The sequence below is a fragment of the Callospermophilus lateralis genome, chromosome 9 (assembly GCF_048772815.1).
Source record: "Callospermophilus lateralis isolate mCalLat2 chromosome 9, mCalLat2.hap1, whole genome shotgun sequence".
NCBI lineage: Eukaryota > Metazoa > Chordata > Mammalia > Rodentia > Sciuridae > Callospermophilus > Callospermophilus lateralis.
Genome location: NC_135313.1, coordinates 37,138,690 through 37,158,297, shown reverse-complemented (window position 1 = coordinate 37,158,297; position 19,608 = coordinate 37,138,690). Strand labels below are relative to the sequence as shown.

Sequence of the window (19,608 nt, the reverse complement as noted above, 5' to 3'; positions counted from 1 at the left end):
TAATTTTATTTGTTCTTAATACTTAATTTATTAATCTTATGAATTTATTGTACTTTAAAAATTAAACATTCCTTTAAATATTCACATACTATATGGAATTAGCAAAATAAATTTCCCTGAGCATTTAAGTATTGCAAACCTAAGGATTTCTAAACATTTAATTAAAATTGCAAATCCAATTTATAAAATTCTGTTGGTTTTTTAATTATTATTTTATATGTATGTATATAATTTTTTTTTGTTGTGAATATACACAATACTTTTATCTATGTGGTGGTGAGGGTCAAACCCAGGGCCTCGCACGTGCTACGTGCTGTGTGAGTGCTCAACCACTAGGCCACAACCCCAGCCCCCAGCCCTAGTCCTTTTTGTTTTGAGTTGGGGTCTCAGTTGTTGAGGCTGACCTTGAATTTGTCATCCTCCTGCTTCAGCCCCTGGAGTAGCTTGGATGACCCATGTGCATCAATGCATGACTTCTCTGGATGTTTTTGAAAGTATTCATGCTCTCAAGCTATAACTGTTCTAGATCCATTTGATTTTTTTCCCATCACAAACCATGGTATCCTAGGAAGCATGTTTCCATTATTTTGCAGGGAGGTTGTTAGGGATTGAACCCAGGGCCTCATGCATACTAGGCAAGCACTGAGCACCTCCGGTCCTTCATTTTGAGACAAGGTCCAAGTTGCCAGGTAGGCGTCATTGTTGCAATCCTGCTGCCTCTTCCTCCTGAGTCTCTGGAATTAGAGGTGTGTATGGTTTCATTTTTTAAAAGTATGGGGGTTGAATCCGGGGATACTTTGCCACTGAGCTACATCCCTAGCCCTTTTATATTTTTTGAGACAGGATCTCACTAAATTGCTGAGGCTGGCCTAGAACTTGCAGTGCTATTGAGTCACTGGGATTACAGGTATGCACCACAATTGGCATCTTAACTCCCAACATTAAATAGTTCCCAGCATTTAACCAAGTTTGAAAATGATCATACTGAATTTGTTGCTGTAAGAACTAGGAAGATATCCTAAATCATAGGCCCCAAACTAAAGGTTTTTGGATTCTCCAAACTCTGAGCCTAGCAGGGGCTATCTCAGTTGAAGTAGAAATGTTTTATTTCCTCAAGAATTTTCCTGAGTCAGCAGGATCTGACTCTACAGGGGCATTTCCCATGGGTTATTCCTGTTTTATCCAGGTTTATTTCCATGATTGGGGCTAAATACTGGATCATTGTTTGCTTCCCCTCTCTCTACATAATTCTGGACATTTTTATTAGAAAAGCCCCTCCTTCGTACATTTAGATCCTTGTCAGAAAGGCAATTAAATCCTGCTTGTTTTCACAGTAAGGCCATTCCATGCTGCTTTTCTCTTCAGGTCAATCTCTCGACATTTTGTGAGTGGTTTCCCAGGAATGTCCATGAACTGTCTTGCAGCAGGTTTCTTCAAGGGATCTAAATAAATACCTGTTTTCTTATCCACACTGACATCTTTAATAATTACAAAAAAATTTTTAGTTGTAGATAGACATTAATACCTTTATTTTTTTACATGGTGTTGAGGATTGAACCCAGTGCCTCAGGTGCGAGGCTGTGCTCTACTATCTTGACTAAATAGTGTTGTTGATATTCCTGCCCCTCTCTAGAACCTACCCCAAATTTCTGTTATCACAGAAGGCAGAACATGCTTTTCATGGATAGATATTCACATCATCTTTATTTTTATGTGGTATTGAGGATTGAACCCAGCACCCTGCACATGCCAGGCAAGCATGCTACCGCTTGAGCCACATGCCCAGCCCAGATATTGTCTTTTTCTATTGGATATTTGGGAGGTGGAGGTTGGATTAAAGTCCCTTTCATCTTCTGTCATGAGCCTGGCCTAAGAATGGGTTTATTAATCGAAAGTTTTCTACTTTGAAAGAAGTAGAATGGAAAGGATTAAGACTATGGTCTACACAATTCCATTAAGTATGACCATGGGTGTTTGCACTTAATACTAAGAAAAAAAGAAATTTCCACATCTTTCTGGCTGCAGTCTTTTTAAATTCTCTTGAAACAATTACCTAGAAGATAACTTCTTTCTAGAAATCCTAATACTAAGGCATTTCTTCATTTTTAAAATTTTTTGTTGACCTTTATTGTATTTATTTATATGCAGTGCTGAGAACCGAACCCAGTGCCTCACATACACAAGGCAAGTGCTCCACCACTGAGCCACAACCCCAGCAACACCCCCCCCCACCCGCCTGTTCCTTTTCTAAAAACCTTACTTGACCTCTTATTTGTTAAATAACAGGTCATTTAGTCTCCTCAAATCTGTGACTTAGTCAACTAAGAATACCTTGCTCACTGGTAACTAGGTAGAAGATTTTGACTTAAAGATTTCTCATCTGTGATCAACTTCTCCTTTTTAAACGGGACTTCTGCCCAACTTACATCCTTAAGGACAGCAGAGTACTTGCCTACTGGGTTCAATCCCCTGCATTGCAAGACAGTAAGAACATATGCCTCAATGCCTAGTTTAAGGCAGCCCAATGCCAAGCTTAGTAATATCCCTTCCCACAAAGAAGAGGTATACATTCTGTAGCTTCAAGATAGACATCAAGTACACTGAGCCATAACCTATTTCAAGTTATTAAAAAATAATGAAGTGCTTTGGGATGTAGCTCAATATTGTGTTTGCTTAGCATATCCAAATTCTCCATGCTGGAATGGCACACCCCTTACTAAATTAAGACTTAGTAGGCTTTGTTCATTTGTGGGCACCCAGCAAGAACTAACTCCCACAAGAAACAACAGATTGCCCATTATGACCAGGTCTCAATACACCCAACATTTCCCCCCATTAGGTTTCCTGCCTTCTTTTAAAATTTCTCCAATTACCAATGTAATGATGCAATTGAGTGGGCAAAAAAAGAGCTACATGAAAATACTATTGGTGAAGCATTTTACACATGCAAGCTCTGTCCCTCCTCTCCAACTTAATGTAAAAACTAACACAAATATTAACTTTAAACAAATTTTTATTACACAAAGGTTGTCACATAATTGGATATTTCTCTACTTTGTACACAATTATTCTCCACAGAAAGGCTGCTTCTGAACTTCTTATCTGGTGATGGCAAGCACTAAAATCCTGATTTTAGCAGAATAGTAGTAGAAATGCCTCAGTGATTTAAGTTGAAAGCAGTACATTGGTACATGGCTCTTGCACCCAGTATCAGGAATGTACAAATGTCTTTATTCAAAAATACAAAATAAATTATTTGTAGGCATGGACAATGACAGCAGTAAACCATTATATACTGTCAACTGAAACCAGTAACTGATGGTTATAGTGATTTTCTTAAACATCAACCAGCCTTTTCTTCAGTCATTCTCTTCAACTGACTTCTCTGAAGTTATTGGTGAGGAATCCTGCCTTGAGCTTCCTGTCACAGTTCATTAATAATGGTAAAGCACTATTCTGAGAATTAGAACATGCCACCTCCCATACCACCTCCCATTCCACCCATTCCACCCATTGCAGGGTCCTTTTCTTCTTTAGGAATTTCTGTGACTACGACTTCTGCTGTAGTTAACAGAGAAGCAACTCCAGCAGCATCCAATAAAGCAGTTCTTACAACCTAGAAGAAGTATAACAAAATGTTATTTTTCTCTTAGAAAAATGAGTTATGATAATTAAATTTGTCTTATATTGAGTTGTTAAAAGAATTTTAAAAGATACCTTCATTTTACTTATTTTTTAAATGTGGTACAGAGGATTGAACCTAGTGCTTCACATGTGATAGGCAAGCGCTCCCCCACTGAGCTAAAACTTCTGCTCCTTCTAAAAGAATTTTTAAAAAATATTCAACTAGGGCTGGAGCTGTAGCTCAGTGGTAGAGTGCTTGCCTCACACACATGAGGCCCGGGTTCAATCCTCAGCACCACACAAAGATAAACAAAAATAAAGATATTGTGCCCATCTACAACTAAAAATATTAAAAAAAATATTTAACTACTTACCTTTGTTGGATCAATGATTCCTTTTTCTACCATATTCACAAAATCTCCAAGCATAGCATCATAGCCAATTTCTGAGGAACTCTGCAGAATTTTCTCCACTATTAAAGAGCCTTCAACTCCTGCATTCTTAGCAATGGTCATTGCAGGAATTTTGAGTGTTCTTTTAATGATTTCTATACCTGCAAAAAAGCAAATTTACTTTCTTTCATTAGTATCACTATATTATTCTACTTCAGTTATTCAGGAAACCAAAATCAGGCTTCAAGTAAACTCATTTGAAAGTTTTGTTTCTTTACCAATTTTCTGATCTTCATTAGCTGGAGTTAGTGAGTCCAAGGCTGGAATACACCGAAGCAGAGCACAGCCCCCACCCAGAACAATGCCTTCTTCAACGGCAGCTCTTGTAGCATTGAGGGCATCTGTAACTCTGTCTTTCTTTTCATTCACTTCGACATCACTTGTCCCACCAACCTATATGTTAAAAGAATTCCAAGTAGTATGGTCTCTCCCATTCAAGATGTAGACGCCAGATCATTTTAAAAAAGCACCCAGGGCCAGCCATGGTGGTATATACCTATAACCCCAGCTAACTGGAAGGCCAAGGCCAGAGGATCCCAAATTCAAGGCCAGCCTCTGCAACTGAGATCTTTTCTCACAAAAGAAATGCTTTGGGCAAGAAATCAGAATTTCCATGACCAAGTTAATCCCATAAATATTTATTTAAATAAAAAAAAAAAAAGGCTCAGAAGCCAAGATACTTTACCCCCTATAATAAATCTTACCTTCAGTACAGCTACTCCATCTGAAAGTTTTGCCAGTCGTTCATTCAGTTTTTCCTTTTCATATTCACTATTTGTCGTTTCTAATTGTTCTGTAATTTCTTGAATACGCTTTTCAATTTGAGCTTTATCACCTTTTCCTTTCAAAAGCATGGCATCATCTTTGGTGACAATGACCTCTCCAACTTTTCCTAAATCATGAGGCTGAACATCTTCAATATTTAGGGTCAAACCCTCCTCACCAAACACCTACAAAAAACATTACAAAGTGAATGCCTATATGTTACAGTGTCTTCCTTTGTACCAAGTTTATTAATCCAAGTATTTTGACAAGAGAAATATCTTGAAATACCATATAGTGTTTCAAAGCTACTACTAGGTCAGAACAAGATTTGAATAGTCTTTCATTGAATTTCCAACTTCTCACTTGATCATCACAACTGTCAATTAGTATTATTTGAGAAAGAAAACACCACCCAGTCTAAATTCCTCAAGTTCTATATCCATTCTATCATATTCCTTCAAAACTGAAAACAGATAGTTAGTAAACCCATTCTTATGCCAGACTAATTGCAACGAAAGAAAGGGAACCCAATCTAACGCCCACTTTCCAGACATCCAACAGAAAGATAGTAGACATTTACTCATACATTTCAGACCTGGAAGTATAAATAACATTCAGTAAATGAACATCACATTTAACTTACTGCACCACCAGTAGCAATAGCCATATCTTTAAGTTGATTCTTTCTGTTGTCACCAAAACCTGGAGCTTTAACTGCCACAACCTGAAGACCAACTTTCAGCCTGTTAAGAACAATTAATTGTAAGATTTAAATAGAATAAAATACACGGCTTAGTTCCCCTTAAGTTGCAGTACCTGTTAGGACTGCTGCCACTGGTTTTTCTTCCTTATTTTCTAACTTTGGTCAAATTAAGACCAGAAAGATATGAGACAAGTAGGACTATTTTCTACTTATATACATATTCCTATCTGATTACCTTTTAAAAAAATAAACTGTTAGCCTCCCATTGCAGTTCAACAGCTAGACCCAGGAACAAAGAACACATCATTTTAGTTTAAAGGGTACATGATAACTATTTTATAAATGGTAAAAATAGTAATAATGGATATTAAATTTGAGTCATCTAATAATTATTTTGCTCTATGGGTTCCAATCAATATTATAACAAGTTAGTTAGTATGAACAAGCAATGTTCTGAATGGATTCCTTTAAAATAAATGTTATATAAAGCTGATGGTGGCATTAAATTTACCTGAAATTTTATCAGGTAAATGAAAATCAAAGAAATGTCCATCTGAAAGCAGATTGTAGAACAGAAGGAATATTTAGATTTGACTCAGAGCTGGTCTATAGTACTGAGATAGACAGAAATCAGAACAGTAAGCTGTGATGATATGCCAAGTGAATTAGACATCAACTTCACAGCTATCAGTAAATTATTCAATAAAAACTCTGTAGGCATTAAGGGAAGTGGATATAGCGTCATGGTATACAGTACTTGCCTAGCACATGTGAGGCCCTGGGTTCAACACTCAGCACCACAAAAATCAAAACAACTACCAAACAAAACAAAAACAAAAACCAAACACCAAGGTAGGAAGGCTTCAAATTTCACTATCTACAAGGTTTTTCTTGACTCCCCTACTCCCCACACTCTTGAAACCTAAGCTAAGGAAGATACTCCACATTAAGCAAGCTCACATAGAACTTTTCGATCAACTCAAGGTATTTTATCTCTGAAATACACTGCCCGAGATTATGTTCATAGCATGAACATTACTTGTCTTAAATTTTAAGTGATATTTAAATACAGATTAGTGAAGAACTCACTTTGATTGCTAATTTCTTTCAGATTGCTTATTAATATTTAACAGATGACATAAAGTGCCTAACATTGTTTTATTACCCTAGCTACAAACAAGTGAATCAAGCCAGGCATGGTAGCACACTCCTGTAAACCTAAAGATCCAGGAGGCTGAGGCAGGAGGATGGAAAGCTCAAGGCCAGCCTTAGCAACTTAACAAGGCCCTAAGCAACATAAGACTTTTTTTTTTTTTTTTTTTAAGGGCTGGGGATGTAGCTTGGTGGTTCTGCACCCCTGGATTTAACCTCCCGTACTGAAAAACAAAACATAAGTGAATCAAATGTGGAGACACAAAATGAATACCTCAAACAGAAATATAAATTAATTCTTTCCCCTAGAAATATAAACCACATACACTGCCTATTACCTATTCAAAACAAGTGTACTTAGAGCTTCTCCATCAACATCTTCAGCAATTATGACCAATGGTTTACGGTGAGCATTGGCAATTTCAAGAGCAGGTACAATGGACTGGACGCTAGAAATTTTCTTTTCACTCAACAGAACATAAGCATCCTGGAATTCACATTTCTGACCTGTAAAAACAATGTACATTTCAAATCAACATTTCACTTATGAGAATAATTTGACTACAACTTATTTAATGAAAAGTTAAAACAATGCTTCAATACCATTATTAAAAAAGTGGTGAAAAGGTTCATGTTTTTTCCTTCTTTGCTTACTATAATATTAACTTTTAAAATATCACAAATCTGGGCTGGGGTTGTGTCTTAGAGGATTTTGTGCTTGCCTAGCATGTGTGAGGTACTGGGTTTGATCCTTAGTACCACGTAAAATAAAGATATTGTGTCCACATATAACTAATAAATGTTAAGAAAAAATATTACAAATGCTTTCTAGTGGTGTGCAACCAACTAAGTAACACCTATACTAGTGAGGTGTATTTTTAAAGTTTTGCTCTTACCTTTCGATGTATTAATAAAGTACGGAGAGATATAACCTCTATCAAACTTCATGCCTTCAATAATTTCTAATTCATCCTCAAGTGTTTTTCCATCCTATCAAAAGTGAAAGAATTAGGTATACGGACTTCACTGATTGAACACAAAACTTGGAATTACAGACCAAATTAATAACAATACAACCCACTGGTCATAACTCATTTAGAAAGAAGTATGCAAATGCCTAGAGCATTCAACTCTAATTCTGCAACAATTTCCCAAAATATATATTTGAATAATTCTTCCAGGAGAATGAAACAGTATTACCTAACTCAGAACAGATTCATTGCAGGAAACCAAAGCTATTAGTTCACACAAAACCCAGTAAGTACTAAACTCCGTAGAGATGAGAACACATTAAGTAAAGTTTCAATTACCAGACACCTCATTCAAGCTATAGTTAAAAATACACAGTTGCCAAGCAGATGCAGTGGCACATGTCGATGGTTCCAGCTACTTTGGAAAAAGGAAGAGTTTAGGGCCCATCTGGGCGATAAAGCAAGACCCTGTCTCAAAACAAAAAACCAAACACTTACCTTTACTGTAATCACACCCTTTCTTCCAACCTTTTTCATTGCATCAGAAATAATGTTGCCAATTTCTTTGTCTCCATTTGCAGAAATGGTAGCAACCTGAAATAATTGTTACTCCTCAAAATTAAATGGTAATGCTATTGTCCTCAATCAGTACCCTTGGAGTTTCCTAGTAGCTTCCAAATGGATACTTCTATCCAGAAGAAAGGGGAATTCACTACATATTTTTTTCTTTTCCATACTGGATATTGAACCCGAGATCTCACACATAACAATGTATAAGCAACACCCCAGGCCTTTAAAACTTGGTTTTTTGTTTGTTTGTTTTCAATTTTGACACCAAGTCTTGTTGCTCAGGCTGGTGTGGAACTTTGGAAACCCCTGCCTCAGATCCCTAGTTATTGGGATTATAGGTGTGAATGTGGTAGATTTAGTTTTAATGAAATATTGATTCTCTGGTTCAGTGCTTTTAAAATTTATTACTTTGAAGATGGAATAAATACATTATCTTTTTAAAAAATATTTATTTCTTAATTGTAGTTGGACACAATACCTTTATTTTTCTTTAATTTTTTTTAGTTGCTGATACTTTTTATTTCTTTATATTCGGTGCTGAGAATCGAACCCAGTGCCTCACACATGCCAGGCAAGTGCGCTACCACGGAGTCACAATCCCAGCCCCCCCACAATACCTTTATTTTACTTAATTTTATGTGGTGCTGAGGCTCCAACCCAAAGCCCCGCACACGCTAGGCAAACACTGTACTGCTGGGCCACAGCCCCAGCCCAAATACATTATCTTAAACAAAAACAGCAAGAAAAAACTGATCTCATTTTTTGTTGGCAAATGAGGTGATATCATAAATTGACATCAAGGGTAGGAGTTTAGCTCCATAATAAGAGTGCTTGCCTGCCACATGAAAGACCCTAGATTCAATCCCTAGCACTGCAAGTAAAGCCATAACTGACAAGAATGAAGAACATGTTCATGTGTGTATGAATCCATTTTACAGCCACACAGAATAACCCATAAAGATCCAAATGACAGGGCTAGGTATGTGACTTGGTGGTCTTGCCTAGCATGTGCAAAGGCCCTGGTTTTATCTCAAGCACAAATTATGGCCAAGAGAATTTTAAAAACGTTTTAGAAGTGCAGGGCATGGTGGCATCAGCAGGCAAACCCAGCAACTGGTGATGCTAAAAAAAGAGGATAACCTAGCCTGGGTAACTCAGGAAGACCTGCCTCAAAACAGAAAATAAAAAGGATTGGGGGATGTAGCTCAGCGTTAAAGCACCCCTGGATTCAATCCCAAGTACAAAAAAACCCAAAACAATAACATATCAACCCATGCATATCACTAAAAGCAAACCCTTATCATAACATTACAAAATGTCCTTACCTGAGCAATTTCTTCAGGAGTTGTCACAGGTTTAGACTGCTTCTTGAGTTCAGCAATTACAGCATCAACAGCTAACATCACACCTAGTTCAAAAACATATATTGGTTTCATTACTTCCATGTACAGTAGAAATACTGAGGTGACTATTTACTGGTACTACACACTGAACCAAGGTTCTTATGCATGCCAGGCAAGCACTCTACCACTGAGCTACACTCCCAGCTCATGACTAATATTTTAATCCCTTAATTAAGTCTGTATACAGCTTTTGTACCAGTGCTTTTCCTAATCACATGGAGTTGCATAATATGCAATGAAGCAGTAACTTAAGATTTACCTAGTAAGCCAAGTCTCACAATACCAAAATTATTTTGAAAAATGGACCAAGAAAAGGTCCATAGGTATAATTTCAAGAATTTCAAGTCTTTCTCTAAAGTATGTTGCCTGTCTCTAAGGTTTACTCAACACCTCTCACTCCATTATATGACACAAAAGAAGTCTTACTTCCAAAAAGTATTTTTAGAAATAGTGACAATAAAGACATTCGTACCTCTCCTGATTTCCACAGGATTAGCACCCTTGCTAATCTTCTCAAAGCCTTCTTTGGCAATAGAGCGTGCCAGTACAGTAGCAGTGGTGGTGCCATCCCCGGCCTCTTCATTTGTATTATTGGCAACATCTTGAACAAGTTTAGCTCCAATATTTTTGTATTTATCCTTTAAATCAATTGACTTTGCAACAGTCACACCATCTTTTGTTACTTTGGGACTTCCCCAACTCTGTTCAATAATTACCGTTCTTCCCTATAATTGCAGAGGGAAAAAAATATGACAAGACCACTTTAAAAAAAATTAAGTATAATTCTTTTTTAAAAAGCAGTCTTTAGAAATAAGGCAATTATGGGCTGGGGATATAGCTCAGTGGTAGAGTGCTTGCCTTGCATGCACAAGGCCCTGAGTTCAAACCCCAGAAACACACACACACACACACACACTCGGAAAGGGCAACTATTTAAAATCCTCAATACAAACTGTGTCGTCCGTATCAGTCCCACAATATGAATCTCAAGGGCAAGTTCATCCACATTATTGGTTTACAGACAAAATGACCTCTTCATTTCTCTGCCAAGAACATTAACTTTGAATGAGGTATTATGGGAGATAAAAATCCTAGGGGCTAAAAGATGTCATCTTATAAAATGAACAAGAACATAAGACAAACTATAAAATTCCAGAACACTATTAAAATATTTCATACTTAAGTTCTGGCTAATGCCTGTTTGCTTTAAATTCAACAAAATAATAACCATCATTAAACAGTCTGCTCTTCCAGGTTTACTAAACATTAAACACAGCACGTATAGGACTGGAAGTGTTGGGATCTCAACCAAGCTACTACTTTCTATTCCTGAATGTGAAATGGAATATTTTATAACTGGGCAGACAACTATAGTTTGAACTAGCTTCAATTTGAAAAGAAGCATCACTTGGCTGCATACCACCTTCAAAGGCTTCCTCAAAATATTGCCACTCAGTATTCAATGATATAGAATTTTATATGTGCTTTGGAACAAGTGATGGCATAAACACACCATTATCTATGGGGAAAGAAAATGAGATGCTATTGTTCAATGGGCAATAGTTTTCCAAGTGCAGATGAAAAAAGTTGTGGAGATGGATGGCAGAGATGGTTGCACAATGTACTCAATGCTCCTAAAGTATACACCTAAAAAGAAAAAAGGGTAAAATTTTAGCTAGGGTGGCACAGGCCTGTAATTGCAGCTACTCAGGAGGCTGCACTAGGAAGATCAGGGAAGTTGGAGGCCACCTTAGAGAACCTGTCTTAAAATAAAATAAAAATGGATGGGGATGTAATTGCAGCGGTAAAGCAACTGCCCAGCATTCAGGAGGCCCTGATCCGCAATAAAGTGTAAATTTTTTTAAGCATATTTTACTACAATATAAACATACACCCACTTGAGATATGGTAAGATATAAGCCATACTCTTTCCTCCCTCTATACTTGCCTCAAGTAGGCAATCAAAATTGTACCTCTAAGTTTTAAGAATCCACCTTGAGCTATGAGTTACTTCCCGATTACATCACACATTGTACAAAATAAACGGTCGATCTGGCTGAAGCAGTTTCAGTTTTAAGACCACTAGGTCTAAGACAGACAACTACATAGACAAAACAAAAAACCGTCCCCAGAAAATACAATAGCTTCAAATTCTTTTAAGTACTGTTCCATAGTTCAGTGAGACTACCCACATTAACAAAATGTTATTCCTTACTTAATAATATTGTAATTAAAATAATAATACTGATACCTTTGGCCCCATTGTAACAGCTACAGCGTCGGCTAAAAGGTCTACACCTTGAAGCATTAAGGCTCGGGCATCTGCACCAAATTTTACATCTTTGGCATAAGCCCGAGTGAGATGAGGAGCCAGTGCCCGAGACACTGGTCTCATCTGGCGAAGGACTGTGGGTAGTCGAAGCATTTCTGGGGAAGAAAAGGAGATGATCAATAATAGCACTACCCTCAGCAGAGACACGTCCACCTGTGTTTAAAAAAAAAAAAAAATACATGCAACGTTTGATGTGGGCCTGGCTGACCTCTGATAACCACCACTATGTCAGAGGCATGGAACGCAGGGCAGCTTCAGAACAGTTACTAGCCCTAGCTTAGAAAAGACGCCCCCAGGCCAGACCTACAGCACTAGCACAATGCATACCCAACTCCTTTCCCATGGCCACCTACCCCAGTCGCTCCAAACGAGTTAATATTTTACCGCTAAAATGGCCTTGAAAGAAGAACCACTCCAAAAATGTCCCTGCGAAACCCAGGCAGTGGGAGTAGAGAGGAAGGTTACAAATCCGAGTGAGCACGTAAGTATAGGTATACTTGGCGATGCAAAACGCCGCTCAGCAAAAATTGTCTCCAAGTATCCACCCGAGGTTACTGTATCAGAACAAATTACCAAGGCAGCGATGAGGACACCCGCCCGGCCCACTCCGCAGCCCCATGTGTCTTCCCTTCAGGACGCCCCCAGCAAGGTCAAAAGAGGAGGTACAGAATCTCTGCTACCAGCGGGGCAAAAACCAGTTCCTTCACGGAAGCTACCACTCGCCCTGGCGCCCCGCAATCGGCCTGGAGCGGGTTGCACAGGAGCGCCCAAATAGCTACTACCCCCAGATTCTATCCCGCAGGCATGTCCGCCCTCCTTCCCACGCCTGGACTGGGGCGGCGAACCGTCCGCACGTGATAGGAACCCTCATGGCCGCGCGAGGCCTGGCTCCGCCGGCTAGGCCCGCAGAGCCGTGGAAAAGTACCGGCTATAGCCCGCCGGCACTCTCAGGAACGTCTGCGATGGAGGAAGGCCTACTCCGGGGTCGCCAGTCCTAGAACGAAGCGGCGCAGGGTGGCCGCGTACCTGCGGGGCGTCGGCAGGGAGTGCACGCGGCAAGGCAGACAGTCTGCGGCGAGTGAGGGACAGAGTACAAGGCGCACACAGCAATGAGCCCGAATCCCCTCCCTCTGCCACCCCTTACCCCCCCACCCGCCCTGCGGCACCGCGTGTGCAGGCGGCTCCCGCCCCCTCCGAGTCGGCGGGCCCGGCCATCAGCATAACTCGCCCGCGAGCCCCGCCCCTCTTACCCGCGCAGGGTCAAGCTAGCGGGCCCAGTCCTCTCTTGCCCGCTTAGGCTAGTTCCCGGGCCACTCTCAGTTCCAGAACTTTCCGGAAAGCGCCGCGCTCTCTTAGAGTCAAGGGTCAAATCGCGTCATTTCCGGGAGGGGACACAAGGATAGATCTTTCACCTGGGCTGGTTGCCTAGAAAAGCCTAGAAAGAGCGCCTCTTTTCTTCCGCCTCCCAGCCCTCGCGTCAGTGGCCTGCGCTGAGTCCTTGGGACGAATCACAGCGCGCGCTGGCGCGGCCGCCCTCTCTCCCGGGGGCGGGGGCGGGGCAGGGTCCAGCGCGCGTGCGCGCGGGACGGCCTTTTCACGTGTTTCCAGGGCCGGACTGCGGGTCTCTTTGCGGCGGCGGCACGAGAGCAGAGTCCGAGCTGCGGCGGCGCGAGTCATGGTGAGTCCTGCGTGGCCCGGAAGCCGCCGGATCCTGCTCGGTTAGGATCCAACGGGGAGTCCCTAGCGGCCCTTTTTGGGGCCTGGTAGGTGATATGGTGGTCACTTTGTGACCGCCTCCACCTGTACCCCGGGGAGGCGATCCCCGCTCGACCCCTTCCTCCACCGCGAGTTTTCTGGACGTACGCGTTCCGCAGGCGTGGTGGGTAAGGGGCGGGAACTTGGACGCGTGCGTGGCTGCCCGCCTGCTTCTGCGGGGCCTTCGTGGGTGTGCGTCTTGGAGAAAGAACATGGCCTCAAGTAAGAAGATTGACCTTCATCGTTTCCTGAAAATGTCCAGAAAACCTGAGTACGGAAAATATTTGACCTTGGAATAAACTAAGGTTACCCCTAAAAATAGACTGGTTGCTGATGGCGAGAAGTCACAACGACCCTAAAGGGACGGGAAGGGAATGGGAATTAAACTTGACTTATAAAGTGGAACGTTCAAATTCACCTCCTGCGAATAATATAAATTTTGGTATTAACTTTGAACTCCAGAACATGTTAGATGTAATGCTTATAGTGGTGTGGTCTGTTGAATGTAATTTACATAGTGTTGTTTCAGCTCTTTTAACATTTTTTTTTAAAACAGGCTGGACAAGCATTTAGGAAGTTTCTTCCACTTTTTGACCGAGTATTGGTCGAAAGGAGTGCAGCCGAAACTGTAACCAAAGGAGGCATTATGCTTCCAGAAAAATCTCAAGGAAAAGTATTGCAAGCAACAGTAGTAGCTGTGGGATCGGGCTCTAAAGGAAAGGTAAATGGGCCACAGTATGGAACTAATATTTTTGTGTGCATTGCAAGAGAAAGAAGAAAACCTTGTGTTATTTTCTAGGTAATCTCTAACCTTACTTTAATGAAAGTGATTGTAAAATGATCACTTTGCTTGTTTTATATGATAGGGATTTCCAGTGTATTGAAATTGTCCTTATTTCTAGTGTTGAAATTGTCCTTAGCTTTTTGGTAGGTTCCTTATGATCGTTTTCTTCAAATTCTAAATTTTTTTTTGTTCTTGGCGGACACAATATCTTTGTTTGTATGTGGTGCTGAGGATCGAACCCGGGCTGCACGCATGCCAGGGGAGCACGCTACCACTTGAGCCACATCTCCAGCCCCAAATTCTAAATTTTTGACTAGACAGAAGGTTATGTCTCAAAAGAAGTCACTGGGTTTTTTTTAACAATTCACTGAAATTAACTCCAATCATTGACCTCTGTTGGCATACCTGTGAAAGGAACAGTTGACCTTATCCTTGTAAGTTTTCTCCAGTTAACTGTGTAGACCTCCAGCTTTTAAAAGTGTCGGACAGTAAATGCTTTTATATATATATGGGGGTCAAATATGATAATCACATTTTTCTAGTCTCCTCAAACTTGGTTCTACTAAGGAACTGTCCTGGAATTAGGAATAGGAGGACTTTCAAGAAACCCTTTTATTTCACGTGTCCATAGATTGTGTTAATATTTAACAATTTTAAAGTTAGGTTTGGTTAGTTAAACTTTGCTTTTCCAGTAAAACTCCTTGGGGTTTTACCCTGAAGTCAGAACCTGAGTTTTAGTTGAAGTATGTTCCTTATTGCAAATTAGGATTTTAAAGTGATGTTTTTGTTATGAAAAACTGTAATTCTAGTATAAAGTAGCCACCCAGTTACCTTCATTAAGTGAGGGTTGGGATTGTTTCTCAGCGGTAGAGCACTACCTAGCATGTGCAAGGTGCTGGGTTCGATCCTCAGCACCACATGAAAAAAAAAACAAAACAAAGGTATTGTGTCCAACTACAAAAAAATAAATATATATTTTTTAAAAAGTTAGTGAACTGGATGTATTTGCTGATAAACATCTTTATTATCTTAAGGGTGGAGAGATTCAGCCAGTTAGTGTGAAAGTTGGAGATAAAGTTCTTCTCCCAGAGTATGGAGGCACCAAAGTAGTTCTAGATGACAAGGTATGTAAACTTGATAGTTCTAAAAAGAAGTTAAGTATTTGTTCTTAGCTGTTTTAACTAATAGTTTTTCTATTTGCAGGATTATTTCTTATTTAGAGATGGTGACATTCTTGGAAAGTATGTAGACTGAAACAAATCACTGTTGAAATGGCATCCTATGAAGCTGCCCATTCCACTGAAGTTCTGAGATCTTTCATCATGTAAATAATTTCCATGTGTCTTTTATAATAAACTGATGATAATCTAATAACATCCACTGTCTCAAAATCTTAGTTTCCCCGTACTTGTGTAAACATTTCCAAATAAAATATGTAATGAATGGTTAGTCTTTATTTTATAACTTAAGGTGGTTTAGAGTTCTCCAGCTTATGCTTTTTTCAAGTAATCTAGAAAATTCTGAGAAAGGAGGTTTCTAGGTTGATGAATTTTCATGTTGAATTTAACTTTATTACATAGTTGTTTCATCCTGATACAAAGCCATAGATTTATACTTTTAAAAATTCTGGCTTAAATATAACAACCTTGTAGTACAGTCTTCAGTTGATGAATCCATTGTTTGGGTTTTTTTTTTTTTTTTAATGCCTCATTTCTTAATTTTTGTGTTGAAAAATTTATTTCCTGAATGAATATTTCCATTTTTCAAAACAACACTACTACTTAATCTATTTAGCAAAAACATGCAAGGCGAGATATAGTCACTAACATAGGCTGAATGCCTTCTCTTTTCCAAGGTAGGAACTTTGTGGTGGTAATAATAAATAACCAAGGACACTCAGTAGGAAGTATCAAAGCCAGAATTTGGATTTCAAGATGCTATTTAAAACTTTATCCTTTGGCTTTTGCTATGTTAGCTACTTCTGAGCGTTTAGAACACATTGTTTGAATTAATTCTGCTGATCAACACTGGTATTGGGGAACAGGTAGTTCATTACTTACAAATATTTTTCGGTGTTGATGGACCTTTATTTATATGCTGTGCTGAGAATTGAACCCAGTGCCTCACACATATGAGGCAAGCACTCTACCACTGAGCCACAATCCCAGCCCCCATAAGTTGAATTTAACAGAAAGAAAATGAAACATTTTCACTGAAGGAGATAAATAGCGAGAAATTTAAGATTCCAACCTCCCACCTCTTGAGTCCCCTTCTTCCTCCAGGGAGACGTCTTCTTTTCTTGCTGTCCTCAATAAAGCTTCTACTTTCCACCTAACCTATTCTAGAGTTAATTCCTAAGCAACAATCTCAGCTAATGGCTTTTTGTTTTTTTTTTCTTTTTTTGTGTTTTATTTATAGAGACAGTTGCTTAGGGCCTCATAAGTTGCTAATGCTGGCTTTGAACCTCAAATCCTCCTACCTCAGCCTCCCAAACCTTTGGGATTACAGCCACTGTGCCCAGCAGTATTTATTAGTTTTAGTTCTTTATACTAAAGTAGTATGTGCCATTAATATGTATATACATTTCTATTTGTGTTGATGTCTGATATACTAAAAGTTAATTTTTCTTTGTTTTGGCCTCTGACTTGCTGTCCTCATGTCTCAGCCTCCCAAGTTACTTGAGATTACAGGTATCTGCTATACCTAGCTACCAAGTTTTTAATTTTTGTCAAATTTAGAAATATGCCTTTTGTTGGGCATGATGGCTCATGCTATAATCCCTCCATAACTATGGAGGCTAAGGCAGGAGGATCGAAAATTCAAATCCAGCCTCAGCAATTTTGTGAGACCCTATTAAAAAAATATAAAGGGCTGGGAATGTTGCTCAGTGGTTAAGCACCTCTGGGTTCAGTCCTGGTACAAAAAAAAAAACAATGCATTTTAGTATTCAAGTTGATCATAAATTTCATACTCTGCCTCAGGCTAGATAGAGAATTTTAATATTTATTTTTTAGTTTGCAGCGGACACACATCTTTCTTTGTATGTGGTGCTGAGGATCGAACCTGGGCTGCACGCATGCCAGGCGAGTGCGCTACCGCTTGAGCCACATTCCCATCCCAGGCTAGATAGTTTTGAAGCCCAGGTTTACCTTCACAATTATTTCACTTTTGAGCAAAGGTTGAAAAGCAACATAGTGGTTTGAAACATGCAGTTCCTAAATTTTTAAGACAAAGTTCTTTTCCCTATTTATCTCCTGATTTAGTAGGTTTGGATGGGGCTTTCACATTTTATGTGTAACCAGGTAATTCCAAAGATGAATCCAAGGTTTGAACACTTTGATCTCAAAACTTACTTGTGTGGGTAAGTTGGAGAAATGAGAAAGCCATGGCCTTGAGCAAGTGTCCTAGGTTCTTTGTGACAGGCTGTGCTGTTGCTGTTTTAGTTTAAAACTGGCAAAGCACAGCTTTAGGGAAGGTGAAGGTGAAAGTAGTGCTCTGAAGAATGAGCCAATGGGGAGAGCGGCTCAAGGCCTTTTTGTGATACATTTTTTTTCCTCACAGTTAATCATTTTGACTTTCTGCTTAATATGTGCAGGAAGTCATTTTGGTATAATTAATAGCCATTTTGGCTCCTGGGTATGTCTACTACCTGAAAATTCTTCCCATAGTTTCAAGTTTTTCTTTTCTTTTAAATGTTGATGGAATTTTATTTTATTCATTTAGTTATATGTGGTGCTTAGAATCGAACCCAGTGTCTCACACATATAAGGCAAGCACTCTACCACTGAGCCACAACTCCAGCCCCTCAAGTTTTTCGTTTTTACTTTTGGCCTTAATGGGGACTGAACTCAGGAACACTCTACCACTGAGCTATGTTCCCAGCACTTTTTTTTTTTTTGAACTGGTTGGCCTCAAACTTGCAGTCTAGGCCCAGATTGAATTTAGTTTTGTTTTTTCATTCTGGGGATTGAATCCAGGGCTTTGTGCATGGTAGGCAAGCACTCTACCAACTGAGTTACATCCACAGCCCTTGTATTTTAATATTTTGATCTTGGCTGTGTCTGGAGATTTTCCTATTAAAAAATAACAGGCAATGTATCAAAGCACTTTATTCTTTTACAGATTAAGCCTACTTCTTTAACCATGTAAAATTTAACTCAAGTCATGCAGAATTTCATCTCATTTAGCCTTAAGACGTTGACTTGGAAAAACACCGATGGGCATTGTCTGGCTTCTGTCACTTCAAAAAGACCTGTTAATTAATAGTATTTTTAAGTCACTTTTTAATCATGTGGGAGGCATTGTTGTAGGCAGTGGGGATTCAAGAACTGTAGGAGAGGCACACAATAAACAAATTAATAGCATGCTTTTCATGTGAAGAAATTGGAAAAGCTGCTTAGGGAATAACATAAGTACCCTGTTAAGAGGATAATACTGTGACTTGTCTCTTCTGATCATTCTACTTCCCAGAAAGTTAAACTATTACATTATCTGTTGCAACCTTAGTGGCTTTACACAACAGTAAACATTTCACGCTATGTATGTAGATCAGAAATTGGGAGCTGGTCGAAGTCTGGGGGTCTAATGAGGCTGCCATTATCTGAAAGCTTCACTTGAACTAGACGGTTTCAAAATGCACTCACTCCAGCAAGTTGATGCTTTTTGCAGAAGCCCTCAATTTCTCACTACACAGACCTCTGATATGTCTGCTTGACTGACTTCACATTTGAAAACCATGATCATAGGGCAAGAGACTAAGGCAGAAGCCCACTGTTTCATAACATCAAAAGTCACATTTCAACAACATCTTATTGGCTTTTCAAATCAGCCCTATTCAATGTGAAAGAATCACAGAAGTGTGTAAATACCAGAAGATGACAATCATTGGAGGCCAACAACTGCAGCCACCAATTTGATTAAATATTTTGGGATATTGCTAAGAGAGAAGTCACAAGAGTTTAGTATCATTTGCAGTCAGTTACCTAAGTTTAAATCCAAAAAAATTAATTTTGATAAATGTTCAGCAAATTTACTGAAGATGCATAAAATCATAAATGACACTTTTGTCCAACTGTGAATGTACATTACTATGGTATT

At 39.3% G+C, this 19,608-nt stretch overlaps 2 protein-coding genes across 4 annotated transcripts; one reads left to right on the top strand and one right to left on the bottom strand.

Annotated features, from left to right (window-relative positions):
- Positions 1-3,210: 3,210 nt before the first annotated feature.
- On the bottom strand, positions 3,211-13,285 carry Hspd1 (heat shock protein family D (Hsp60) member 1). 3 transcript variants are annotated; one of them, XM_077110250.1, is made up of 12 exons: positions 13,223-13,285; positions 11,892-12,067; positions 10,113-10,365; positions 9,563-9,645; positions 8,166-8,261; positions 7,593-7,686; positions 7,035-7,203; positions 5,485-5,584; positions 4,781-5,026; positions 4,295-4,469; positions 3,999-4,177; positions 3,211-3,616 (listed from the first exon to the last, which is right to left on the bottom strand). In XM_077110250.1, the coding sequence occupies exons 2-12, from the start codon at positions 12,063-12,065 to the stop codon at positions 3,464-3,466; spliced, it is 1,722 nt and encodes a 573-aa protein (XP_076966365.1). In that variant the 5' UTR covers positions 12,066-12,067; positions 13,223-13,285; the 3' UTR covers positions 3,211-3,463. The 3 variants fall into 3 exon arrangements, with proteins under 3 accessions (XP_076966365.1, XP_076723038.1, XP_076723039.1); XM_076866923.2 differs by lacking the exon at positions 13,223-13,285 and adding an exon at positions 12,999-13,105; XM_076866924.2 differs by lacking the exon at positions 13,223-13,285 and adding an exon at positions 12,898-12,974.
- A 257-nt stretch (positions 13,286-13,542) lies between these two features.
- On the top strand, positions 13,543-15,954 carry Hspe1 (heat shock protein family E (Hsp10) member 1). The gene is made up of 4 exons (XM_076865670.2): positions 13,543-13,650; positions 14,284-14,448; positions 15,546-15,635; positions 15,715-15,954. Exons 1-4 carry the CDS (start codon positions 13,648-13,650, stop codon positions 15,763-15,765), a joined length of 309 nt encoding a protein of 102 aa, XP_076721785.1. The 5' UTR covers positions 13,543-13,647; the 3' UTR covers positions 15,766-15,954.
- Positions 15,955-19,608: the final 3,654 nt, after the last annotated feature.